We start from the raw sequence: 27,918 nt of genomic DNA, 5'->3' as shown, positions 1-27,918 counted from the left end.
ATCATGAGTGCAGGTACCTTCAATTTCGATGTTGTGGACAAAGCCTCTGATTCTCTCTGCTCAGCATCCACCTCAGGCTGAAGGTCGGGGGCCGGCCTGCAGCATGTCACGTACACGTGGAGCGGAAGCTCCTTCAAGATTCTCACTACTTCTTTGTGGCTCTCACCAATCAAGGAAATGCCATTGACCTAAGAAAGGAAAGGTTAAAACTTAAAACTAATCATAATATGAATTTAAAATCAGGACCAAGTGGTTACAGTACATGTCACGTGGGATAAAGTGCCTCTCAGCAGCTGAGCCTTAGCTAAACGGATCTCTGCTGCAGATCTTTGTGGACATTTTCTTACTATTCCTCCTAAAAAAAAAAGGCAAAATGCCAAAGAATAATTTTAGTAATCCCAAGAAGCACTTCTTATATTTATTTATTTACTTATTTATTTTATTTATGTGTGGGAAGTGGAAAAAGTTGTAAACTCAGTACTGACACCTTTTCAACCTACGTTTGCAGTTCTCAAACTTATTTTGGCACCTCAACCCTCCTCAAAAAGAGAGAAGGGATCATTAACCATACGAAAGAATCCAGTTCATTTTAAAAAAGCTTAACACAGCTGCAGTAGCAAATCCCTGTTTATTTTCTCCAGCTAAATCAGATTCATTTAACATTGATTCACCCCATATTTTCCCAGTAGCCTACTACGCTGCACAGTTTGCAAACCACTGACTTAAGTTATTGTGGCAACAGTTGCCCAGCAGAAAGGGAGCAACATAGCAACATTAGCATTAATCTGCAGGTTGGCGCCACTCTTGCAGAAAACAGGAGGTTTTTAGACCTTTGTACTGAAACGGCCTCCTGCCAGAGATGGAAATGAGAGTGGTGAGAATAAACCGGAACAGCTAAAAGGCAAGCCATGAATACAAAACAAAGACCTAAAAGTAGCAAAAACAAATGTAAAACCAGGAATTTATTTACCATAACTCCAAATAACTCATTTGGAAACATACTTAAACAGCTGATACACCACTGATTAATCCAGCTTTCAGCTCTATGTGGAGTGATTTTTATTACTTTCTTTGGGGGAACTATATTTGGGGAAATATATGGAGCGTAACCTCCTCAGACTTCACCCTCTTCCCCAAGCATCCTTGAATTAGGTGAAGTTGTATCAGAAGCTTATCCTCTGTTGGTGAATTTTTAGGTAGGAATCATTCCTAATAAGTGAAGCCCATACATCCCTTATTGGCATATACAGCAGTTGTCAGGCACTGTGTTATAACTACAAAGGAAACACCACAAAGACCATTATAATCAATGTAAGTACTTCCAGAGTTGCTGTATGACAATATGTACTGCACTAAAACTGAGCTCCATGAACCAACCAACCAACCTTCTGTAAATACTAATAACAAATGTAATTTTCGAGTATTATACCTCAAGAAGCTCATCTCCACTGAACAGCTTGCCACAGCGACCGACCGGTCCCTCAGGAAGGACAGATCGGATGTAATGATGTCCGCTGTTGGCTTCTAGACTGATGCCCAGACCGCTGTTCTCGGTAAACTTCTCCACCTGAGCCACCTGTCAGGGTAACAGTAAATCACATCTCTTTATGTGAAGTCTGTCAATGATTCAGACCCTTTTGTTTGATGACCCAGGTCACTGTTATTTTTTACAATATCTGCTATGAATCTAAACAGTAAACTTACCACAACTTCATTACTTGGGCCCAGAATTTCCTGCCACTTCTTCATTAACTCCTCCTCTTCAAAAGGTGTTAAGCTCGGTTCTTCAAAAACACAATATGTTATGCAATAACACACAAAAATTAAGACGGTGTTGTCATAAGCCATTCACAGGTGGCACTGCACCATAAACTTCCAAGTATAAGCAAAGTACTTGAAAATGTGTCGTGGAAGATCAAATAAACCCTTATCTGCTACCATTTAAATGTCTGAACCTAGCAACAGCAGCCGTCTCAGCATGTCCTCACATTGTGTGCTGCTAGTCGGTGCGGTCCTGTCAATAGAAGCCCTTATCTGTCAGATTTGGGCCCAATATCACTGCTAAAGCACACGGAAAAAGCATCTCAGCCTCCTACCATGTTTGTCTTCTGTTAGCTGATCCGTGGCAGGGCTGACATCAGATCCTTCACTCTTTGTGTGGAGCTGCTTTTCATCTGTGGAGACGGTAAACACACAACGGACAGTGAGACGCACAAAGGAGCCATCGACCTTCCACCAGCAGCACACGCACAGCACAAAAAACCCTCAACACTGACACAGAATCTGTTAGTGCCTAATCACTCTTGCTTTGAAAGAGGACCTTCTCTCTTTTCCCTTTATATCAAAAACACATAAAGCGCCTTTGCTAATGTTTGCTAATCCATAAAAATACCAGGACTTTTAATACACGTTTAATGAGCCTGGGACTCATTTTTGTCTTTGGGGTTCCGCAAGGCACAGAACTGGTCACCCATGAAATGAATACTTGCCATGAAGTGAATTTTATATTAAAGTCTTTTAAGTTCCAGCATACAAATACGACTCAGCAGATTGTTATGGAAGGATGTGACAACAGTTTAAGTTAATGGTTCGATTTCTTTCTGTTGTTTCATTCATTTAATAATTGAGCAAAAAGCACACTGTGCACATACACACACACACTCCTGTTTCTCCTATACTCAGGGTTTTCAAAGCAGCCAAAAACTACTCTACCCTTCTTCCCTTTCTGGTTTTCTTCATGTTTCAACTTCCTAGTGCTAAAAATAATCACTTTCAGTCTCCATCTATTACTGCCGACACTAAACAACTTGTGCAAGTTGCTTGACTTTCTTCTGCAACAGCCCAGAGGTCCTGGCATTAAATAAGTTTCTTCTTATTTAATGCCAATATTACATAAATGCAAAGGTATTAGAAAAACACACAAGAACGAAGATAAATGCAGGTTTCTCCTTGGTTGGGATGTTATGCATTGTGCACTATTTTACTATTCTGAAAGTTGATCTACTTCAACTCTCAACCAACATGATGCTAAGTTTTGGATTCCGTACACGTAACTATATTGCCATATCTGAGAAAATAGTTTTTGTCCTCTTGGCATTTGTCAGCAGCGTTAATTAGCATATTTCAACCTCTAATTAGGAGCGACGGGGCTGTAACGTGGGAGTATTCTGCTGCTATTATGAGGAGGAACCTTTTAACCTGCAATAAGCAATTATTTTTCAATATTAGGAATTGGTGTAAAATGGTTACTCGCAATATGAAAAAGTCGATTTCTCTGCAACTGAATGATCCTGTGTTCAGGCTTCAGCTTCCTCACTCTATGCATATGATGTTGTTTTAGGCCATAACTCCAGCCAACAACATTTGTGTGTGGCAGTAGTAAGTTCTGTTTGCATCTGTTTACAACACCATAAAAGTGTCTGAAATTTCCTTTTGGAGTCACATGGAAATGACTCCTCACTGCATCATGAAGCTCCTGTCTGAGCCAAATTTACACATCAAATGACACCTTTTTTGACAGGATGATGAGAAGTAAGGGATTTTTTTTTTTAATCTATCCTCATTAAATTTCTCTCACTTAATCCATCCTACCTTCAGCAGCCTCCTCAGCTTTCTTTCTCTCCAGCTCCAGCTCCTTCATGACGGTGGTGGTTGTGGGGATGGTGGTGGAAGGGGGGAGGACGGTGACAACGGGGGCTGTGACAGGGGGGATCTCATCGGGCCTGAAGCCCCGCCGGATCAGCTTAAGGTGGACCGTCTGGCCCGTGTGTCTCAGCACTTCAACTGCCTGTTGATTGGTGTATTCCTGGATGTTCACGCCGTCGACCTGCAGAGGGCGATCTCTCGTGAGCCGGTGGATTAAAGGAGAGGCAGAACGGCTTGCTTGCACAATATGAGTGTGCTGAAGCGCCATCTATGTTCTTGCTGGAAAGAGATGAACTGCAATGGCATTAACTAAAGACTGATTTCTGCACCCGAGTGTCGTCTAATCCACGACTTCATTCATTTAGGTCATTCAGGGCAGGTAGGAAGTAGATAGTTTTAAATCCCTCACAATCATGAGCGTTTAGGTGAACTCCCAAAGCAAGTCCATCCTCACACACCAGCACACAAGTAAGTCAGAACTTCTTCAAGAAAACATGTAAAAACATCCACTCATGGCTTCACTGTTAATGACCTACAGTAATGAAATTACAGACTCAACTGCTCGGTGTCCTGTTTCAAAACTCTTTTATATTCAGAGTCGCAAGAAGAACAAATAAAAAGCATAATTGGGAATTATTCAAATTCATGCATCTCATAATTTCCCTCCATTGCCTAAATGTGTAAATTTGATCACAATCAATGATAATATGAAACATTTGCTGCATGTTTGATCTCGTTCTGCTGAAAACAGAAGCCAGCCGTAACCAAAAGAGCATAATTAGTGTACTTACTGCTATAATCTGGTCTCCAATGTGAATACGGCCATCTTGGTCTACAGTGCTGTCTTTTGTTATGCTCTTAACAAAGATACCAGAGGGCTCTGAGGAATCAGAACAGTTGAGACACATAAATGGGTGAAGACATTAAATGTGTTTCAATTTGTGTTTCAATAAACGGAGGGCACTTTTTACTAACTTTACAAATTACAGATCCCTGAATATAATCAGAAATTTCAAACTATTTACAGAACGATCAGGTGTTCGGCATTCAATAAGATGCCACACAAATTATTTGTACCACTCCACTATAAAGGAGAACGTCACAGCCTGATACCTGCAGGCCTGACAGCAGCAGGCGTATCACTGCTCCTGTTTCTACCTGGTTTCTACTCTGGTTTTACGTGGCCTATCAACACAATTTAAAAACTGGCATATATAATAGAAATATAAAATCTCCATATTATTTTTAAAAAAAATCAGTTTTTCACCTGAATTCTTATCTCCAACATAACCAGCAATAGTGATCCCGAGTCCTTGGGTGTTCTTAGTAAGGCTCACATCAAATGCCTCAGCATCCTCTTCCTCGTAGCCCTGCGTGTAGACGCAGAGAAATGAGTCAGCATCACAGCAGAAACCAAATGAAAGCGATGTTTTACTTTGGAACAGAAGAAAGGAAAATTGCGGCACATCAAAATACATTGTTTAACTTTGATTAATGAGCGCTCAGTACCTGTCAGCCAAAAATAAGACTCACAGTTACTGTGTGTGATCACAGGGATATGATGTTTGTCATTCACATTGTGAGTCACTAATCATTCAATCAAGTCAAAATAGAAGCGAGTGCTGAAAATGGCCATGAAATTGCTGTTTGTAGGAGGCTCTGAGCTTTTTTTTTCCTTCTTTTTCTGGGAACGTAAAGCAAAGTGTGAGTCACAGGTGATGCAACCTGCAATTTTCTTTAATTGCATTTGTACTGGCTTGTCAAGCAGGAAGAAAAGATAAAACTGGATATGAAGGACCTGAAGTTTATGTGTGAAGTTTTTTATATATATAACTGTGTATGGTGTGTCTTGCATGGCAGGCAATTACCATCAGGATGACGGGTTCTCCAGAAAACGCTTTATTGCGAGGATAGTGCGAGTCATAAAATCAATTTGAATGAGACACGCGTCTCTGTGATGTAAAAAAAAATTTAAAAGAGGTATTTGGGTTTACAGAGGAACAGATGCCCTTACCTGCTGTTCGCTGACAGTGGGGAGCACCACAGGCATGACAGAAGCAGAGGGAGTCTCTTCCAAAGGACCTCTGGTAACAACCAGCTTCACCCTGTTCCCGCACTGCCTCAGGACCTGGGCCACCTGGTCGCTGCCCATGCCGAGCAGGTCGGTGTCTCCGATTCTCAGGATGTGGTCCCCGCTGCGCAGGCGGCCATCCTGTGGCAAGAAATGATTTCTATATTAACTCTGCGCTCATTATGGCATTGTCACTCCTAAGTGACAGGTAATTCTGTGCTTTCCTGCAATTACTCATTACACATAACTGACAGGAGTCATCTGTCTAGAACACTGAAAGTGTCATTGGCTGTGAGCGATGAAAAAAGACATGTCCTAAAGAAGTGACAGACACAGCTAAAGAGTCACCTGATCAGCAATGCCTCCAGGAAGTATAGTTTTGACTATAACCCCGGTGGTTTTTCCTCCAACAATACCAAAGCCAAGACCGGTGCCATCGTTGACAAGCTCAATCGTCTCCACATGTTGCCACTGAGACAGTAACAGAAGTGAAACACAATGTTACCCAGTGTCTTATTAGGAAAAATGTACATCACTTAACAGGTATGTTTGTTTTCTGTGTCGTGGTGCTGGATGGGGATTGCAGAGCAAAGAGCAAAGTGCATGTAGTTTCTTAAGTCCCCACATGGAAACTGTGTCAGATCACAACACGCTCCTTGCAGAGGCCCCACTGGTGTGTCAGTGTACTCATTACCGCGCTGGAGTTGGCTGATAATGTGCTGGCAGCAGAGGGCGTGCGGGACACTGCAGGACTGGCCAGCTGAGGTATTGGCCCTCTGGCCACTGTGAGCTGCACCCTGTCTGAAGCACTCTGCAGGATGCCTATAGCCTGCTGGTGGGTCACTGTCTTGTCCAGAGGCTGGCCATTAATGGCCAATATCTGGTCGGCTTCTTTGAGTTTCCCATCGCTGTAACGGGGAAGAAGCATGCAGCAGAGGCAAGGACACAGAATGAGAACCCTTATAGTCACCAGATACCACATTATAGCTTTAATCTTTGTACCTGTAACTTTGAATTTGTCTTTGGGTGAATACATTTAAGGGTGTTTATATCTGAAACATGAAAAATGCAGCTTCCACTCTTTTAGGATTGGTGTGACGCAACATGTGTTGCAACAGCTCACAACAGCTTTACTCTGGTATTTCCTGGCAAGTATAAAAGTATCTCTAATCTCCCAAGACAATCTGTAAACGCACCCACCTGACTGTCTGAAACAAAGTCCTAGAAATTTCAAATTAGAAATCAACAATTAACCAGATGCTGAAAGAATGTCTGGAAGACTGCATAGCAGCATGTTTTTCCTGCATACCAGTGAGCGACACTTCCTGGTTGAATTTCCTGGATGAAGATGCCGAGCTCTCCGCGGTTCTCGCTCTTTAGGCCCACCACGCTGAAGCCAAGACCTCCGGACACTGGCTTCTGCAGATCCACATGCGTCACATAACGTCCCTGCGTAATACACACACAAACCTTGTATTACATATATATATATATATATATATATATATATATATATATATACACACACATTGGCCTTGTGCTGATTCACTAAAGCATCAAAGCTACAGGCAGCCTTTAGAAGTCTATTTGAAGTGCCTCAAGAGAGAGGAGCACTGCAGAGTTTTCTTCTTTTTTTGACTCTCTTTGAATGTTTGGTTTGAGTTATAGGACTTATTAAAAAGTAATCTTGCCTATTTTTGTGTAAAAAATCAGTAAAATGTTAAAAGATTGACAAAAAAAGTCTACTGGGGTTTCAAAATAGACTTGCCACAATAGCATTATTTTAGCTTATGCGCATCCCTTTTCTTCTGCATATCCAGTTCTATTCTATTCATAAGCCTATCCCAGCTGTCGTAGGGCGAAACACAAGGTACACCCTGGGCAGTCACACAGAGAGACACTTTGGACTGTGGGAGAGAGCCTGAGTACCCACACAGTCACGGGGACGACATGCAGATTCCACACGCTTTGTCAATATATGCCATCTAGCTTAAACCGACAATAAATTAACAAAATGTTAGCACGCATTACAATAACTGCCTCCCTTCTAGCTGTTTGTACCTGCGCCATGGAGTGGATAATATGTTCAAATTCTTCGGATGACGTCTTCCCATTGGCGTGCGTGGGAGCTGGGGTGTCTGAGCAGGAAACATGGCTGCCATTGGGCTTGGCTGCTGTGAGATCACTCCCTCGTGATAAAGGGACACTCCCCTGAAATGATAAAACAGAAATGTGAAAACTACAGATACCTCCCTGACACTTCTATGTTTACTCCTGGATTTTGGATCTTCCTTCTACATTCCTTTAAAGTGAACATGAAACACTACATATATAAAAGTTTACCCATCTTTCTCCTGATTGGCTGGCATACAGTGCTGTAGTATATAGACAAAACATAAAGAAAAGCATAATAGGTCCACATTCAAACACATGAATGCTATTGAATCAAATCCAAAACTGCTGGGCTTTCAGTTTGAATGGGGCATAACAGCTCAGAAAATCTCCAAAGCGATCCTGTACACAGCAGCAGTTGCTGGCTTTAATCCAACCAAAGACAATTAAAAGTTTTAAGGGACAAAACAAAAAAAGGCCCATTATGCCTCATTTGTACTCTGAACATAAAGATCTTGCAAATTAAATTTTAGACACCAAAACTCTGGATCTGAGTGTCTAAAAAAACCACCGAGATGGCAGACAGTTTGTTATCCCTCCATGATTAGCTGCATCTATGGCACTCTAATCCTTCAGGAGATAATAGCTCTTAGCTGATGTTCCAACAGTGATGAGGCTCCAAATACAATATTTTTATCGGGGCCAGGGAGAAGCATCGCTGGCCATCTGGATGCTTTAATATGCTCGGCTCTTAATTACTGCAATGACTTTACTTGTGTGACAGATGAATTACATGAAGGCGACAACTACATAAAACAGTGTTTTCCCGATTTCATTAGCCAAAGGGTGTAATGTTTATGACTTTCCGAATTGGATTCAAAAGGACGGACGTAATGCACGGCAATAATTCTATAAACACTCCATTTGGCATATGGCGCTGCCAGGCTAAAGCTGTCCTTGTGAACTTGTGAAATTTGCATTAGGAAGTTGGACTGTGCGACTTTCAGAGCTTCGAGAACATGTACTGTACATCACGCTTCCTTTAAATACAGTCCCAGATTAGCACTCAGAAACAAAACTCCATTGGACAGGATGCATTAGTGCCGCACACAGCAAACAAAACCCCGTGGGCCCGGCTAAGTTAGCGTAGCATGCTGCTAAGTTGCCGTGCTCATGCATGAGCTTTGTTAGCTGGGGCCCAGCTAAGAGGATTAAAGTTCCAGTTTGGTTCTTGAACATTTAAGAAATTGTTTCTGCCCCACTTCACACAGTGGCAGCGGCCTCTTTCTCATTGGAGAGTAGGGCCTTGTCGCCATAGCGACGTGGGCTAAGCAAGGCCTAACTAGCAGAGCCAGAAGATGGGCAGTGACTGTGTGTGTGTGTTTGCGTGTCAGCCTCAAAACACAAAAACAAACCATCTCCCCAAATTGGTTCTGATTTACACGGCCACACAAACACAGCTTGGGTCTGAAAGCCCCAAAGAAACATAACACACTTATAGTTGTTGCTTTTTTATCTATTCATTTCTCAAAAATATTACTATTGTTATAACACAGAAAAGGTCCATCCTTTGGTTTGAACGAACTTTAAGTTGAATGGCTGCTTCTTAAGTTTTCTATTATAAAACAGAGGAATCTGCACACACACACACACACACACAAAAGAAGGTACCTATTCTTGAAATAAGTCAAATCGCTGGCGCACAAAAATGCCACGGGGCTTTTTAAATCTAAATTCCACAAGGGGTAAAAAAGCGAACATCCCTTCCTCCCAGTGCATAGCTCGCATACTTTCGTCTCTTTCTCTGAAACGCTTACCCTGGCCCCTTTCCTCTGTGACTTGAGAGCGCTTTCCTTCCACTCAGATGTTTAATTCTCAATGGGGAGAATCAGCCAGAAAAAAGTATCTCTGCTCATGTACCCATATTATATCTGGCTTGTGTGGACCCTGACAGCAATTTGGCCATAGCGGCAAACACTACTGGGAATGGGGATTGAAAGGGTGAGGGGAGGATGTCTTGACATAAGCCAGAAGTAGAATCAGTGAGGTCACCAAGGAAGCAGGGAGAGATAAAAACCTGAATAAGGATATCAGAAACATTCCAGCCTAGCTGAGGTAGAGCTAAAGCAGGAGTTCCAGTTTTATCTTAGAAATTCCTTCTTTTTTTGTCATGATGCTGAAAAAACCACTGACAAAATCCCACTGCAGGTTCACTGAATACTGTTACAGGCCGGTCAGAGTGAACGAATTCAGATTGTCCCACAGACATGTAGAAATAGACAATAGCTGACCTGTAAGAACAGACACTTTAGCCACAACAGCAGGCTGGTCAAGGTGCAAAAGGTGAAGTCAATCAAACGCTAATGAGATTGGGAAAAGAACAAAGGAGGGAAGTAAAAGCACAGGAGGCCGTATGAGGAGCTAATCTTCAAAATGAGACGTGATGACGGAAAACACTCAACATAGAATTACAATAAATACGTGTTTAAGGCACTGACCATCCCTTAAATGGTTGCTGTCTGGAGTTTATGTGTTAAATATTAGAATTTAGCATAATTTCAGTGGTCAGAAGCCAAATATTCTCAAAACACACCAGTCAGCCCAATAACTCCAGCATCACTTCCACTGCATACACAACTTCAACACTCAAGAAGGCATTTAGTGCACACAGTGTACGACATGTAACTAACGGCAGTATCCAAAATGAGTCCTGCCACAACTGTCGCCAGTGTGAAGCCATTTTGAGACAACTATTGATAAGTTATATTAATGTATAAATATTACATTTAAAGTAAGTAGAAAGTGTTTTTAACCATCTGTGACATCATATAATCTCTATCCTTAAGACACACAGTCTAAGAAAAACATGGCATAAGAAATGAGAGCCAAATTGGAGGAAATATAAAACCTTTAAGCAAAAAGGTTTGGGGTTTACCTGATCTCTGAGATGCTGGACAGACTTCTGCAAGGCCAGGATCTGATGGAAGAGGGGGCTCTGGAGCACTGACTTGAGCAGGCTGAGCTTCTCCTCAGTGGGCACTTCTCCCCGCTCCTTGAGTTTGGCCTGGAGTCGCTCCACCGCCTGCAAGGCACGCTGCGTGTCTGCAAACCGTCGCATGTTTCAGTGACAGCGCCAGAGTGAAGGCGACGATGCAGGCAGCCGGAGGTGTGGGAGTGACAGAGGTGGAGAGAGGTGGCGAGGACAAAGACTTCATCAGTTCATGGGTGAAGATAGCGAGGGTGGGAAGAGTGTTTGGATATTACCTCATTTATTCATTTAGGCATCCTGATTTAATTATTGAGAGGATTCTTTTAAAAAAAAGCCTCCACAACCATTTGAAACATGACTTTAACATATTTATGTTTAACAATAACTCAATGACTTGTAAATGTATAGGCTAGGCTTAGTTAAGGCCGGTTGACTCTCAACAGGCCTATATCAAAATCATGTAGCCACAAGCTTTTGCACAGAAGAAAAAAACTCAATTTTCAATGCACTGCTTGTTTTTGGAATAGCAATGTTTCCTTTTCTTGACTTTAGGGTCAAATGGTGGGTTACACAGGAGCGTAGAATGAATGGTTATCAGGAGGAAAAGATAAAAGGACTGGGACCTCCACGCTTTGTTTGCTGGATCCTCTATAAGCCCTACAACCGAGTAACTCCAGAGTGGCTTGTTAGTAAGGATGGGCCAGCCAGACGTCATCTGAGCAAAAATGAAGCAATTTCAGAAGCTCACCAACTGTGACTAACACCTAATAGGCCGTGCACGAGGTCCAAAACACTTTTTGCACTGAAAAGCTTTGTTGTTTGAACAAAAAGTTGTAAATAGGCCAATAACACTTGAGCCCTGTAAGATTTTTTTCTGCTCACCACTGGCTCAGTCCAGACAAATGTAAAATTTCCACTGTCCTTCCCTCCATGTGGATAATTAGGAATACTAAATCAATGTGGCATGGACAGTTAGGTCCATAAGTGTCTGAACAAAGACACTTTTCCACAAAAGTATTGCATTAACTGTTTACGAATTGCAGTCAAGCTAACATAATTTTTAATATAAGGACTGTAAGAACCCATTAGCATAAGTTAATGCTGTTTTTCGCCTGTGTAGATGCTGCTAGGTGTTTACTGCAGTCACCTTCATGTGCTGCTTGTTTGAAGCCCTTTGCTGCAATTAGTTTTGTCTTTAGTAACTGAAAAGCATGCTCTGTTGAACACTAGTTCCCTTACATGTTCATTGAATTGATTCTGTAGTATTCTTTGGGTCATTTTCCATTTACACTCTGAAACACCATCCAACCAGTTTTGCATTTGGCTGAATCTGAGAAGTGTATAGCTCTTTATACTTCAGAATGTATCCTGCTGCTTTTACCAGCATCCACATCAACAATAAACACGTGTGACCTAGGTCTACCTGTAGCCTTACATACCCATAGAATAACATTGGCTTCACGTATGCTTTGGATCGTGAACTGTTCCTTGCCTTCTCTCATGCTTCTCTCTTCCCATAATTCTGGTCTAAGTTAACCTTGGTTTCATCTCTCAAAAGACTTTTTTCAAAACTGTGCCGGCTCTTTTCGATTATTTCTGGTCTAGTCAAAGTCTAATCTGTCCTTCCTGGTGTTGGGGGTAACCAGGAGTTTGTACCTTGTTGCATGAAGGCGTCTCTTGATTGTATGATATGCCTACATCCTGGAGTGTAGTCTTGACTTGGATATATGTTGTTGCAAAGTTGTTTTGATTAGTCGTTGAAGTAATTCTGTAACTACCCACTTTAGTTTTCTTTCGATGTTGAATGCACCAGACTGACGAACTCTCTGACAGGTTTATTTGGGTTTTTCAGCTTAATGATAGCGTCCCTCATTTGCATCATTGTCTCTTTAAAACCTCAGATTGAGAGTTCTATTGAACTGCTAATGCTGGCATAAAGTTCAACATTTGGACTCATTACTTCCCTCATAAATGAGTAATGAGGGAATCGACCTCACCTGCCAATGAAACTACTTGTCAGTCAAATGTCCAACTACATTTGAACGTCTGAAAATGGGGTGCTATGTATAAAAATGACGGTAATTCCTAAACAGTTAATGCAAAACTGTTGCAAAACCCCTTGAATTAAAGTTAAAAGTCTGCACTTCAGTCACATCTTGACTAATTTAATTAGAAATCCACTGTGACTGTGTACAGAGGCAAAATCACAAATAATGCGTCACTGTCCAGAAACCTAAGGACCTAACTATGTGTGAGTTTGCAGAAGAAAAGGTGGTCCTTGAGCAAAGCCTAAGGAGTCACAGATACATTTACCAATGGCAGGAATAATGAGCTGACTAAATGTTTAACTGTAGAGTGATAAAGAGTTGAAATACGTTAAAACAAGCTTCTTTTTTTGTGAAACCCAACCAATAAATCTGTATTTTCAGCCAAAATGGACTTATTAAAGATCTGGAGCTATATGAAAACTCTGATTTTGTTTTTTAATAATAACGCAGAAACGATGCTTAAGCTAATTTAGAATTAGTGTTATCAGTTTTTCCAGCAGAGCAGTGCCTGGAGCACACGTATTCATCACAGTTCATCATTTGCAGCTGACAAACACACAGTCAACATTCGCGTCCTGAGAGTGACCACAGATTGCTGTTTTAAAGAAAGAAGCTGGCAGCACCAATTTGGCGTCATGCTTGACAGTTGGGCAAATAAATCTCTATGGGCACAAACAAACAATCAAATTTATGGCAACATTATCAGATATGGCAACATTGGCAGCCCATGGACATTGAACTGAATCCAGGGCCTCTTACGCTGGTTGAGAAAACTCTCAGCTTAAGCCAAATGTGCAAAGCACAGCCAGCAGAGACGGACACCCAAACCCCCGTGCAAAAACTGCTCATTTTTAAAAGAAGATTTTCTTTTTTTTTGATTATGGCAGTGTTGAATCTTAATTAAACCGAGTACTGGTACTGGATTCAGCAGTCTGCTATCATGACCACACTCAACCCTAAAGCTGGTTCAATCATGGATGAAATCATGAATATTTTATAGATGCCTGGCATAAAACAATTAAAAAACCAAACACTTACCCATTGTTTCTATCATTTTTAGAGCGTCGGATGAATGTGTAGTGTTCCCTTCATCAAGGCCTGAAAATGACAAATTCAGTATTTAATGTCTTTTTGTGAGCAATCAGAGAACTAAATATTAGACCACTAATTCACGCTGTTTCCTTTTATTTTTAACTTCCACAAAGCTCTCAGAGCAAGAAAAATGGCTCATGCTCCTCCTGGGTTCTCCTCCCAACTTACACATTTTCTGTTCAAAAGATTAACATTAAAAAGAAACTAGATTTATTTCATTTCTGTTAGGTCCATATTTATCTCTGAAGAATGCTTCACTGTGTGCATCAGAGCACCATTGTGCTGAATAACTGTCCCAGTTTGTCGAGTCTCTCGACAAACCGGCTGCCAGAAAAGCGCTTCTACTCAAGCTTCTTAGTTCCCTTGTATTCCACTAATGCTCTTATTGATGAATAAATACCAAGTAATTTACATTACTGAAATTTCATACAGCCGGTATTAGATGAAGCTTGAGTATCCATTTTGCTTTTATCAGATAAATATCACCTCACTTCATACAACAATGATAATTAATTATCCTCTCATACAACAATCTTATAAGCTGCCTTAAAACTAACACAACACCCTGCTAACATGACAATTTTCGTATTTAATTGTTGTTCATTTTTTTCCTTATAAATTACAAGTTTACACTGACTTTTTATTTGCAGTGTTACTTAGCTCATAAATGAGTGTTTAAACTGTTGGTCAATATTAGGAGTGGGGGGTGGGCGAGCAGATAGAGCACAGTATCGCACTAATTTAGGTGGTGATATTGTATTAGTTCTGCGACACCAAAAAATACATTTTTATTAGCTAAATTAAAATTCGTTGGGTACTACTACAAACAAGATGGATCATCTCGTGCAACACCAATCTGAGATAATGGTAAGTGTGCAAACTTACTTTACACTGGCTCGACCAAACTTGTGATTGTCCAGAGCTTGAGGGTAAGGTAAGGTGATAGCACAGGTCACCTGATACGAGGTAACCTTTCTGCAAATAGTTGCAGACTGACTTGGAATGACTGCAATCGCTCTCAGGGAGATTGTCAAAGGTTTGCAAATAATTGCTGTCTAATTTACAGATAGATTGAGTCTTTGTCAATGAGCACAACGCGAGAGGACTCAACTCCACTGGCTGCCAGTTGTTTGTATTCTGGTTATATTCCCGTAGAGCCGGAAGGCTGCTGAGTGTAAATGTAATAGTTATGCAGACAGATTACATGTAATTGTCAAACTGACCCCAATCAATCGTAGATTGATATTATAGCACAGTGAGCTGGTCTTATGGCAACATTAATGTCAGGTTTTAGTGACAGTGCTGGTGTGTTTAATTGTCATTTGCCTTTTCATTATCATTGAACAACAACATTATGATGGTTACCACTGGCTTTTATAATGTCTATGGTAACACACAGCAAAAGAGGAAAAAAGCGCTTATATTCTGCACAAAAAAATACCTAAAGGGATACCTGATTATGAAGTAATCAGCTCAGGAATTTATAGTTATTATTTTAAATTCCCTAAAAGCTGCTTCAGTAAATCACCCTTGCTATTGACTGGTGTCATCCTGCTCACTGTTCCTTTCAGACACATATTTTCTGACTATTTTACCTGGAAAAAGTCTTAATTTACCAATATTTCATTGTACCATTGTGCTTGAAATCAAAGTCTCATTTTGCACAATGGGTGGATTCAAACATCTATGTGAAGTCTGGCTATTTGTTCTATCGAATCTGTCAAAACAATATATCTTTGTGAAACTGACTCCAAATGCTGCCTTGGAAAAAAAACTGTTACCTTCAAAGTGCATGCAATCAGATCAGAAAGGCAAGAGAAGGAGCAGTGACTCCTCTACTGTGTAAAAAAAAAAAAAAGACAGTGCCAATAAGCTCATAAAGACTCTCAGTACCTTTAAAGCTTTAAAAGCTAACAGTAATGCATGATGAAGGTGATCATGTTGTTTATATTTACCTAATTCTTTTAAGGGGTGCTTGCTAACAGAGCCCATGCAGGGAACATGGCACTTGGCTGCAGAGAGTGGCTTTGTAAGCAAGCATGATATGACTCAGGGAGACGTTACACGATTAAAGGAGATTGCTCAGACAATTAAAAGCCCTGTATAGACTCTCAGAATAGCTGCAGTATCTGTGGCAAAAGGATCACCACAGCTCTGGTTTGTTTATGCATTTGCTTCACTCATTACTGCATGTGTCCTACCTTTTATGCTGAGTGATGAGCTAGTATGTTAGCCGTGTATTTCACTCATGTAGTGGTGTATTTATGTAATAAATCTGCCTTCACACGCACCTTACAGTCACTTGTGGCAACAGTAGTATACTATATGTGGGTTTTTTTCAATGACATATGTGGTTCAGTGTCTGAAAGTAGCTTTACCATTCCTTAAGTGAATCGCTTAAGGATGCACACACTATAGTGGTATGTAATGAATCACAGAAGGCCGGAGGAGCTCATTAGCCGCTATTACACACTAGATATCAGCCTCCAAAAAAGTCGTTTAGCTCCGCGGGTAGCATTTCCTTGCGAAAATAATCATTAGTGAGGTTTGTGGCGAGTATAGTTAGCTAATAAGAAAACGCAGTTATTTTATCGCGGAGTTCCTACCCACCAAAAATCAAAGAAATTAGCACTATACCCGTGTTATTTCTTGCTTAATAAAGCGTTTAGTACGTCGTATTTGTTTAAAGCTGGTATATCCTGCCCAGGTTCGGTGGTGTTTTGAATACAGTCGACAAGGCACTCGGGACAATCCGATTTTCTCAACCCCTCCTCCTCCTCCTCTTTCCCCATCTCATCTAGCAAGAAAGCAACAGGCTTCCCGACGCGGGGACGGGAAAGAAGTTACACACTATCAGGGCTCTGTATGGCCACAGAAAATCGCCCAAGCTGGCTTCTTGCAGTATATATAAACACTTTTACTTGAAAAAAAAAGCCTCTTGGATCTATTTAAAGGCAGTCTGGTGTGATTATGTGACCAACCGCTACAGAAGACGTCTCACAATGTTTTCCTCTAATTAGCGACATTAAAGCTAACAAAGGGGGTGTCTAGCTTGAGAAAAGCTGAAGTTAGTACACACCGAAGACTTCAGTAACGTTTCCTTAAGCGAATCCCGTTTAAAGAGAGTCACTTACATGAGTGTGGACGCTCTGCTTTCCCGGCGGCCAGGATCTTGAGCTATCCTCTGTTGTCCTGCGGCTAACGGCGCACTGACTGGGGCTTAAAGATGGGGCGTAGAGTAACTCGATCCTATGTGGACACTTCCAGCGATAGCCGCACCGACAGTTCAGCTGGGGCTGAGGCGCCGCTTGCTGGCTGCCCTGACAACTAGGCCCTACATACATGGAAGAAGGCCTGGCTGCCGTGTAGGGCCAGAGCTAAAGTCCCAAAAACAAAGCAAACTCACATAAACTTTAAATGCACACTTAAAAAGAAGTGCAATTTCAACAGTACAATTAAGTTTGTCTGCAGAACAGAGAAATCCTGCTCCTGTAAATGAAATAACTATTTGTGCATAAATTGTAAGAAATAAATGTGTAAAATTATCTAATTTCTCAGATTAAACTGTGATTATAACACTTTTTTTTGGGGGGGGGTTATTTAATAGAAAAGGATCTTGTTTAAATTACTGTTAGAAAAAACCCAGAAATTTATATAGATTTTTTAAAAACATGAATCTTTCTGTTATTTATTTGCTTATTTGTTAGTTTGGTGTATTATTAATGAAAACAAGGGATTTCTTTATCACTAGGAAGAGCTGTAAAACTTTTCAAAATACATTTTAAAGTAAAAAAGTTATGGCCTCCCTCAAATTTTCCAAAGCTGTCCAGTGAGCCAGATCAGAGCCTTCGCTGGGTGGCATTTGGGAGAGGGTGAGAGGTAATGTCTGTAATGGACATTATCTTGGCTAGTATCCTCTCACCCATCACCTCTATGGAGTCTAGGGGCTGGCCAGGATGGAGCTGGCCCTCTTTACCAGTCTATGCCTTCTCCTGCCAAAGTGCTACCCGACTTAATAGATGCTGTAACAAGAGAGACAGAGGGGCATGAGGGGTTAACCTACCCTGCCTATAAACCGACATTTAAGTGGAGAAAAGACAGCAGAAAACAGCTTTCCAACTGCTTTCATGGGGCAAACAACAGGAAATTACAGATAAATCACAGCAAAACCTTCACAGAAGGTTATTACCTGAAAAAAGTTGGTCTGGGAGACAAACACACACAGCCCAGCGATTTTGTCTGAGGCAGTTAAACTTGGCCCTTAAAATTATTACTTTTGAGGAACACCTGACCTCAGCGAACCGAACGTGAATCACAGGTGCAGAAGTGTATTTGTTTAAGTGCCCTTGAGCAAACACACAGTCTCTAAAATGCATAAAATACACTATAAAGGAAGAGTAATATTGCGCTCATTCATATTAGATATATTGAAGTTACCGTGAGGCCCATGCCTACCATGGCTGGAGCCCGGGGATGTATTTGTTTTAATAATTCATGTTTTCTCTGCATTTTTTTTATATGCTGCACTAATTATAAACAATTCAGCGAATTGTTGGAACGGTTTTCAGTCAATCCAAAGCATTTGTGTGAGAGTCCAATCAACAGGGCAGTTTATGCTTCTAATTAAATATGACTCCCATGCACTGCTAGCTTGTTAACCACATACAGCTCACCCACACACTTATGCATGAATACTTCATGCTGCCACCCACACAAGTTCATGGAAAAGCTAGATATTTGTCTAATATGCATTTAAGTGTAATGAACAGTATACTCTGTGCTTTTATTACTTCACAAGATGATGTGATTTTAACTCAAAATGCAGAACATTTAGTAGACACGAGAAAAGAACTTGTCATCTGTTAATTGTGACTCAGATCTAGCAGCACAACAGAAATGTAGCAGTGCTGTAATTTGCATTGTTTTCCACATTGTTGCAAAGGAAAAGCAACTATTAGGCACTGGCTGGTCAAGAAAGCCTCTTAATACTATTTCTGCCCTCTCCAGAATTGCTTTTATTTTTATGGATCAAGACCTCAGAGGAGAGCAGGAAAGAACAGGGTCAGTCTGTAAGAAGTCATTTCACCAACGGGGAGAGGGATACAAGCTGCTTTCAGGGAGCTGATACTGACTAAATCCCTTCACCATTTATATCTTTACTTCCACCTCCCTGCTTATCCACCCTGTAACTCCCCTCTTACTCTGACAATAAGCCACTTTTATGTGGGAGGTCTGACTCAGCCAAATGCTGAGAAAGACAAGAGATTGAAACAAGATAGAAAGGAAGAGAGGTGGAAAAAAACATCTTAGCTCAGTGTTAAGCAGCTTCAGCATTTTATATTTTTATACCTGCCTGTCACAGGCCTTCAGCATTAGTCATTGTTTGAGACAGCCTAGTTAAATCTGTCATAAATGGATTCAGATCTCTTTTCTCAATACTCTGAAAAAGGATTATTTTAGCTGCATTTAACTGTTTTTTGGACCAATTCAGCATTTGATGTACAAAGCTTTGCAAAAGTCACAAATCATCCCTTATGTCCTTATATTTTGCTTCCAAGGAGTCAGGTTTTATTGCTCTTGAGCAGTAGTTCTCCAGGGTTTCTGAAGGTCTGTCAAAGTTTATCTTTGGTCACGGGCTGCTTTTTACTCATTCAAAGAGATATTAGCTGAAAACTTGGCATATTTCGGCACAGCACCTCAGAAACTGGGCAAGTGAAGTATAGAAGAAAAAGTAGCAGACCTAAAACGTTATCTGTTGCAAATGAACAGTATGTGAAAGCAATGTCCTTAAGAAAAAGGTGGGAAAAAGACAGCAAAGAGTTGACACAGGACATGAGAGATGCTACTGGACCTTCAGTTGATCCGTTTACTGTTACTGAAGCCTCATCAGAAATAGTCTCAGTGGAAGAGTGGCTGTCAAGAAGCCTTTCTTAAGAAAGGGAAACAGGGAGACAAGCCTGAGATATGCCAAATTACACAGCAACTGGACTGAAAATCAGTGCCAACAAGTCTCATGGAGCAATTAATCCACATTTGAAATTTTGGGTTCAAATCATTGTCAACAGAGGCACTATGATGGGTTGGAGCTGCATTTCAGTCAGTAATGTTCAGGGATTCAAATATTATTTACAGAAACAATGAATTGGAAACATAATTACACAGAAATGTACAGTCAGATTTGGATCCACCATGCAATACCATCTGGAAACGACTGACTGACTTCATTTTTTAACATGACAATGATCCCAAACACACTGCCGTTGCATTAATATTATACCTGGATAGAAAAACACACAGTGGAACATTATCAGTCATGGATTGGCCTCCTCAGAGCCTGGATCTCAACGTTATTAAAGTCATGTGGGATCCTCTTGACAGGGAACAGAACAAAAGGGAGCCAAAGAAGAGCTTTGAATGTCATTCAAGAAGCCTGGAGAACTATTCCTGAAGACTGCTGAAAGAAATTATTATTATTTCACATTTTCTGAGCAAAGGAAAGTTCAAGTTAGTTGTTCAGTTCTACATTTTATACAATTTATTATGATTTAAATTTCCAAGTGTTCAAAAATATGAATATAAGAAAGTAAAATGTGTCAGTATTTCAAATTTGATACTCATATGTGTCCAATATTAGAGTTGGTGTAATTTCTAGTACAACAATCTAACTCTGCACCTTACACATATAACAATAAACTCCCAGTTCTGTTGGGACCAAAGTCTTTCTATGTGACTATATGTGACTGTGCTAACAGTAACAAAGGGACTGGCACACTTAATATCCATGTTAACATGATTAACACTATTACCAACATATATGTTGTGTGAATAGTGTGCGGAAAGCTAATACACAGTACTTTGCACCACTTACGTTCACACAGCCTGATTGCAATTGACTGTGGAGATTAATCCGACGAGTGATTATTCAAGGGCGCTGTGATTCCGCAATACAACAACATTTTAAAAAATCAGTTACTTCCTCTACACTGCACGAAAACTACACATTTTCATGAAAAGTACAGCTTTCTAGATATTATGTTTTGTTGGAAACACACTTGCTATATGAAGTCATATGGTGTAATAAAAAAAAAACAACCTGAAGGAATCACAAATTCAGTGTCTGAATCATATTGGCAGAGTGAATGCTGGTATTGTCTGACTGTCTTGATTTATTGCCAATAAATCCATCAACATTCAAATAGCCTTTGGAACAAAATTTTCCCAAATGGTATAAAAAAGCTCACGGAAAGATCTGAAAGTCGTACTTTTATTTTTCATATTAAAAGGTCTAGCCTGAATAATTCACTAAGTACTTGTGCAGCACTCTATAATACAGCTTCTTGACCACTGTGGGAGTGCGTGTTGGGTCAGTGCTAGTAAATGGCAAAACAAAAGGAAAAGACTAGAAGATTTAAGAGTTTTAAAACTAGAAGGTTGTCTTGATAGCGGCCTTACAGTAGGTATTTCTAGTCTTGTATCAGTGGTTCCTCAGGGTCAGTAAACTGAAAATTGAAAGTTTGGCCTGATATTGTCGTCGAGCAAAGGTCACATGAATCGTAGGAAATCAATAAGCCTGGTCCTGTTGGGAATGTGAATGTGCAGATGGAATTTAATGCCGGTCTCGGGGCTACTTTTGAAGATTTTAAGACACTTTGAGAGGTCGTTTTGTGTCTTGGAGGCTTTAGTCAGAAGGGAAGTCATAGGGTCACCCAAAAATCAATCACCCTCTGCCACTTGAGAGCATGAATGTCCGTGGCAAATGTCAAGCCAATCGAGACAAAAATAAAATCAAATGAAAAGAGTTTTTTTTTTTTTTTAAATGACTGCTGAACTGCAACCCTTGCTTTTCTCTGGTACTCAGCACAGATCCGGGTCAGACATGCAATACTAAAGTAAGAAAAACGAGTTTACAAGACAATGGTGGTATATTGCAAGTACAGTATAATCAATAAAGAGCTTTACGTGCTATGAAAGATTAGAGTATATTATTTCAGAATTTCAATGTGCAATAACCAACAGTTGTGATATGAGTGAACGTGATTAGTCATCAAGTATCTTAAATGTGTGAGCGTTGGCATCTGTGCCATTACTTGGTATTGTTAGGTGTGGCTGTGTGCAGGCAGGAATAGGACCCAAGGTGCAGACTCCGGAGACAGACGTGAACTCAAAAAAGGCTTTAATTTAATACTCAAAATATAACAAAACTAAAAAAACTCAAAACAAACTTAAACTAGAGAAATGCCAGAACACACAGCTAAGAAAACGGTAGATCGTGACACAGACACAGAGAAACACTGGGCTTAAATACACAGAAGGAGCAATCAGGGAATGAATAACAGGAGGGAAACACAGCTGGGGCAAATCAGAACTGACGAGACAAAAGGAAGCGTAAACTGAACACACTGAGATAAGACAGAGACCTTCAAAGTAAAACAGGAAACACATAACAGACTCACATGCAGGCACTACAGAGGGAACAGAGACGTGGGACCAGGGCAGACACAAACACTGACTGAACACGGGGATATAGGAACTTAGGATACACATAGACGCGAACTAGACAAGGGGATGCAGGTGATAAGGGAGACAGAGCAACTAAAGAAGACATAGACATAAGCCATAAGACAGAACTCAAACCAAAAACTAGACAGTATAAATATCGTAAACTCAAAAACCCTGGGTCAACGACCCAGGCATCCTAACAGTACCCCCCCCTTAAGGGCTGGCTTCCAGACAGCCCAAACCAAAACATCAAAATCAAAAAAAACAAAAACAACCCAACCAGGGTGGGCGGCAGGGGAAACAGGATGGAGGGCTCGAAACAAAACAAGGAGCCAGAAACAACAAAACAAAAAAGTGCAAACACTGGAGCCCGGAAAGCAACAGAACAAAACACAGAAACAAAGTCCAAAACAACAGCACCAAGGCCCAGGCAAAGTCCAAAAGCAAACAAACAAAAGAGCTCACGAAAGGCGCAGAGGCCCAAGCAATAGTCTCAAAAAAGTTCAGGGGGCCGGCCCGGAGGCTGACGGCACAACAGTCCAAACCCGGGTAGGTCAGGGGGGCGGCCCGGAGGCTGATGGTCAAAGAGCCCAGAAAACAGTTCAGGAGGCCGGCCGGGCGGGAGGCACCGACGGCGGCGTAGGTCAGGGGGCTGTCCATGATGGCAATGACGTCCAGTCATCGGCCGGACAGAACGTGCAGGCCGGACAGGACGTGCAGGACGAGCAGGCCGGACAGGACGTGCAGGACGAGCAGGACGGACAAGATGTGCAGGAACAGACAGCATGGAGACCTCAGGAGCAGACGAAGCTGAACACTCGGAGGCCGGACCAGGCGGAGCAGCAGAGGCCGGACCAGGCGGTGGAGCCGGTGGTGGCTGAACGGCTTCGCCAAAACCATCAGCAGACACTGGGACGTGCTGGCTGGGTCCTCCCGGACCCCCAGCTGACGAGGCAAGAGGCTGAACGGGCCCCTCGGACCCTCCAGCGGAGACAGGTGGCTGAACGGGCCCCTCGGACCCTCCAGCGGAGACAGGTGGCTGAACGGGCCCCTCGGACCCTCCAGCGGAGACAGGTGGCTGAACGGGCCCCTCGGACCCTCCAGCGGAGACAGGTGGCTGTTCTTTTTGCCAGCTGAGGCACGGAAAAAGTCATAGGCTGAGAATCTGCCAGAGAAACAAAAGGAGTCCTAGACATAACAGCAGCCACAGGGGCTGGCCGGAACACTAAGCAGTCACTTTCTCCCAAAACTGGAGTATGCTCAGTCGTTCTGGAGTGGCAGTGGCGTGAACGCTGTTTACTCCGGGAAGGGGGAGCAGGCGAACCGAGACGCGAAGCCTCCAGCTGACTGGGCTGCAGATCCTCTGGCTCACCACACAGGAGCAGTTCTCCAGAACCTCCACCAGAAACACTGTCCTGCTGTGGCAAACGCAGTTGCTTTACAGCGAGCTCCGTCTGCTGCTGCTGCGTTGGTGCGGAGAGAGAGATAGCCTGCTCACTGGCTCTGACATGCTCCCTCCACGCGGCTATGGTGTGGCTCAGATATGTGTCCACGGAGAACTGATGAAGCCGGGGGTTGGTTGTAATCATTGCCTCGACCGCGCTCAGTCTCACAGCCATAGCCTGCAAGCTATCGGCCTGAGCGGTGCGGTCCAGCAAATCAACCAACCCCTTCATCTCAGCCTCAAAATCCGAGTTGGAACAGTCTGCGGGGTCCATGTTCTGGTCGCGATCTTCTGTTAGGTGTGGCTGTGTGCAGGCAGGAATAGGACCCAAGGTGCAGACTCCGGAGACAGACGTGAACTCAAAAAAGGCTTTAATTTAATACTCAAAATATAACAAAACTAAAAAAACTCAAAACAAACTTAAACTAGAGAAATGACAGAACACACAGCTAAGAAAACGGTAGATCGTGACACAGACACAGAGAAACACTGGGCTTAAATACACAGAAGGAGCAATCAGGGAATGAATAACAGGAGGGAAACACAGCTGGGGCAAATCAGAACTGACGAGACAAAAGGAAGCGTAAACTGAACACACTGAGATAAGACAGAGACCTTCAAAGTAAAACAGGAAACACATAACAGACTCACATGCAGGCACTACAGAGGGAACAGAGACGTGGGACCAGGGCAGACACAAACACTGACTGAACACGGGGATATAGGAACTTAGGATACACATAGACGCGAACTAGACAAGGGGATGCAGGTGATAAGGGAGACAGAGCAACTAAAGAAGACATAGACATAAGCCATAAGACAGAACTCAAAGAAACCAAAAACTAGACAGTATAAATAATATCGTAAACTCAAAAACCCTGGGTCAACGACCCAGGCATCCTAACAGGTATAAGTCGTTGATTGCTAACCCGACCTGCTAGCTTATTACCGACAATTTATTGCCTCCACCGTCTTTTCAGCTTTCTGTAACGCTACACTAAAAGGAAATTACAACCTGCATTATGTGAAAAAGCTGTGAGAGAAGGTAACAGACAGACAAGTCCTCAATATCTGACCTCAGGGAATCTGACAGCTGAAATTAGGGCCTTAAAGCTCATATTTCACAGTGAGTACTGCTCTCGGTTTCATTATATAGCACTGAAGGGCTTCTGAATGCACTGTGAGTCACAGCAGGTGAGGTGAGCAGCTATAACGTTGAATGAATGATGTATTAAATGTCCATTCAGTCTTTAAAGGCTAGCGTTGCTCTGTTTCGAAGAGGGAAAAAAAAAACTTTGGTTAATTTATATATGACCAAACTGCTCCTTTCACCAAATGTCTTTATATTTGAGTCTTCACCTATTATTGTATTTGATTGACACCGTCACAGCATGCTTTTCACTGTGTTAAATTGCAAGTCTTCTTTGAACAACTCTACAGGTGGTTTGACTACATTCACTGCTGTTATGAAGGCATGTCATACAGACTCTATCCGACTGTGACACATTATATAATGTTGCCTTTAAAACTGAATTTAAGTGTTCAACTTTAGGTTGATAACTCTTGGGTAATAGTTTTAGCCTTTGTCTTAAGAAAGATTTTCACATATTTCTTCTATTATAACTCAGATTATAAGAATTTAAACCCAATTTGTTTCTTGAAGAACCTTAAAATGAATAGTAGCCATGCTAACAGCTGTGTGAGGAGGCTAGTTAGCATGCTAACTTGTTGATAGTAAATTTTTTTAGCATGTTTAGCTTTGCTTCTTGGTTGACCATATTTAATATGTATGTGAATTAGCACTAAACAAAAAGTACAGTTGATTTTGAAATGTGACCTTTAAAAAAAGAACCCAATACATTGGAAATTTATTAAGTATTTATGGCTCTAATGTAGCTGTGTGCTAGCTGAGACATGACTAGCATACAGTAGCTGTGTCCCAAAACGTAGGCTGCATCCTCCGGAGCCCACTTTTTTAGACCGATTACGTCACAGCGATGCGACGAATGTTGTACCAATTCGTAGACTGCTCCGAATCTGGCCGGCAAATGCATCCTCCTTTTCCCCAGATTTGAAGGATGGGTCGGGTGTATCCTTCGTGGCCCACCATATCCCAGAATTCATAGTGCAGCCTAGCCAATTCCAGTTTCCGACAATGGCGGCTGCTACTAAGTTTTAATATTACTCTTATTACTCTTTGTGTGTTACAAAATAAACTTTTAACATATTTTCAGGGGGAAAAGTAGCTGTGTAAACTTCAAATATCTGCTTGGTTTATCAAGACGTCACATATTTGCACAAGTGCTCAGACGTTTTCAGAGACGTCTGTTACCCACCAGATCCATAGTGAGCTGGGGGTTCAAGGGTCACTAGAACAGCGGCGAGAACAGCAGACTCCCGGCTTAATCATTTTCAGACCCCCGCGGTCTTTCACTGCTCAGGTTAAACATGATATATAAGTTACTCAGATAACTGAAAAATGTTATTGTTTGGCTTTTTTTGGTGTTTTATTTGTTCCGGAGTAAATCGGTTTGGCTGAAATCTGAAGCCTAGACCGCCCCATTTCACAGCCTTGCACTTCCAGCCTTCTCGATCCTCCGAAGGATGCGGCCTAGGTTTTGGGACACAGCTAGTATCTCCCTGGAGAAGATGAGAGAGTTAAGCTAATAATGTTACCTTTTAAGGTAAGTAAAAATACTGTGGGTACAGGCGTTTGAATATTTGTCATAATTTTTAAAGCCAAGTTACACTGACGTGGCTTGTATTTGCATCTAAATCACTTTGTCAGCATCTTATTTTATCAGCATTTTCACACCACACTTTTAAGGGAGATGATCAAGGAGTTGCCTGTCACGATGATAATAAATAATGTAGTGTTGTTTGTTGAAAAGCTGAGGAAGTAGCTGCCATGTTGCATGTGTGACAGGGTATAAAAAATGGTTCTTGTCAAGAATCTCTAAGAAAACTGCTTTTTAACTGATCTTTGATGTAGCGATAAACATGACCACCTGCTTACAGTACGGCAACATTTCTAGACAGCCACTTACATTTTGAGTATGAGCCTATAGAAACACAATACACTGAATTTCATCAGCTTCTAAATCAAAGCCAGATGTGCTAGCAAACAGATGCCTAGTTTTCACAGGACTTTATGCAGGTCTGTGAAAAACTAAGTACACCACAATTCAATAACTTGTATAACCATCTTAGCAGCAATAACTTGTAGTAGCCATCTTCTGTATGACTTTATCAGTATCTCACACTGTTGTGGGGGAATTTTGACCCGCTCTTCTTTACAGTGTTGGTTCATGTCATTGATATTTGTGGGTATTCATTTATGTACAGTTTCTCTAGAGGACCCACCACAGTATATCAATCAGGCTGAAGTCTGGACTTTAACTGGACAACAGCATATTTCCTTTTTGTTTCCCCCAAACATTCTGTTGTACATTTACTGCTGTTTTTAGGATCATTATGTTGTCCTACGTTAGCTGTTGGACAGATGGCCTCAAATCTTCAGGAGTTCATGGTCAACTCGGTGACTGCAAGATTCCCATATCCCGTGGCTACAAAACAACCAAATCATTACCCTCCCACCACCATGCTCGATAGGCATTTATGCTCATACGCTGTGTTTGGTTTTCACTAAATATGGTGGTGTGCATTATGGTCAAACATCTCCATGTTTGTATGTCTGTCCCAGGGACATTGTTCCAGGGGTCTTGTGGTTTGTGCAGCTGCAATTTTGCAAACATAATCTTTGCTACCATGTTTTTTTAGAGAGAAAAATCTCTCCAAGCAAGCCATACTTATTGAGTCTGTTACTAATTGTGCTGCCATGAACTTTAACATTTAACATGTTATCTGAGGTCTGTATAATGACATATAGCTCTTGGGATTTAGCAGTTTCTTGGAGCAGTGCACAGTCTGACCTTGGAGTGAATTTGCTGGGACGTCCACTCTTGGGAAGATTGTGGCATTGTGTTAACACACACCTGAATGCTTCAGATCAACAAAA

General features: G+C 41.6%; 1 protein-coding gene across 10 annotated transcripts in view; it reads right to left on the bottom strand.

Moving 5' to 3' along the window:
• mpdz (multiple PDZ domain crumbs cell polarity complex component) overlaps positions 1 to 17,247 on the bottom strand; it is a 48,581-nt gene extending 31,334 nt beyond the window's left edge. For all 10 annotated transcript variants that reach the window (XM_012919949.5, XM_012919950.5, XM_012919952.5 and 7 more), the window contains exons 1-15: positions 17,092 to 17,247; positions 13,904 to 13,963; positions 10,764 to 10,930; positions 7,778 to 7,927; positions 7,026 to 7,165; positions 6,411 to 6,624; positions 6,065 to 6,187; positions 5,660 to 5,857; positions 4,913 to 5,015; positions 4,437 to 4,525; positions 3,592 to 3,826; positions 2,097 to 2,174; positions 1,705 to 1,784; positions 1,430 to 1,576; positions 18 to 188 (exon numbers count right to left, since the gene is read on the bottom strand). In XM_012919949.5, coding sequence (XP_012775403.3) covers positions 18 to 188; positions 1,430 to 1,576; positions 1,705 to 1,784; positions 2,097 to 2,174; positions 3,592 to 3,826; positions 4,437 to 4,525; positions 4,913 to 5,015; positions 5,660 to 5,857; positions 6,065 to 6,187; positions 6,411 to 6,624; positions 7,026 to 7,165; positions 7,778 to 7,927; positions 10,764 to 10,930; positions 13,904 to 13,919 — 1,911 coding nt within the window. In that variant the 5' untranslated portion in view covers positions 13,920 to 13,963; positions 17,092 to 17,247. The remainder of the gene's footprint in view (positions 1 to 17; positions 189 to 1,429; positions 1,577 to 1,704; positions 1,785 to 2,096; positions 2,175 to 3,591; positions 3,827 to 4,436; positions 4,526 to 4,912; positions 5,016 to 5,659; positions 5,858 to 6,064; positions 6,188 to 6,410; positions 6,625 to 7,025; positions 7,166 to 7,777; positions 7,928 to 10,763; positions 10,931 to 13,903; positions 13,964 to 17,091) is intronic.
• Positions 17,248 to 27,918: the final 10,671 nt, after the last annotated feature.

Source organism: Maylandia zebra, linkage group LG3 (assembly GCF_041146795.1).
Source record: "Maylandia zebra isolate NMK-2024a linkage group LG3, Mzebra_GT3a, whole genome shotgun sequence".
In the NCBI taxonomy this organism is placed as follows: Eukaryota; Metazoa; Chordata; class Actinopteri; order Cichliformes; family Cichlidae; genus Maylandia; species Maylandia zebra.
Note: the sequence above shows the minus strand (reverse complement) of the source record. Positions and strands in the feature narration are given on the sequence as shown.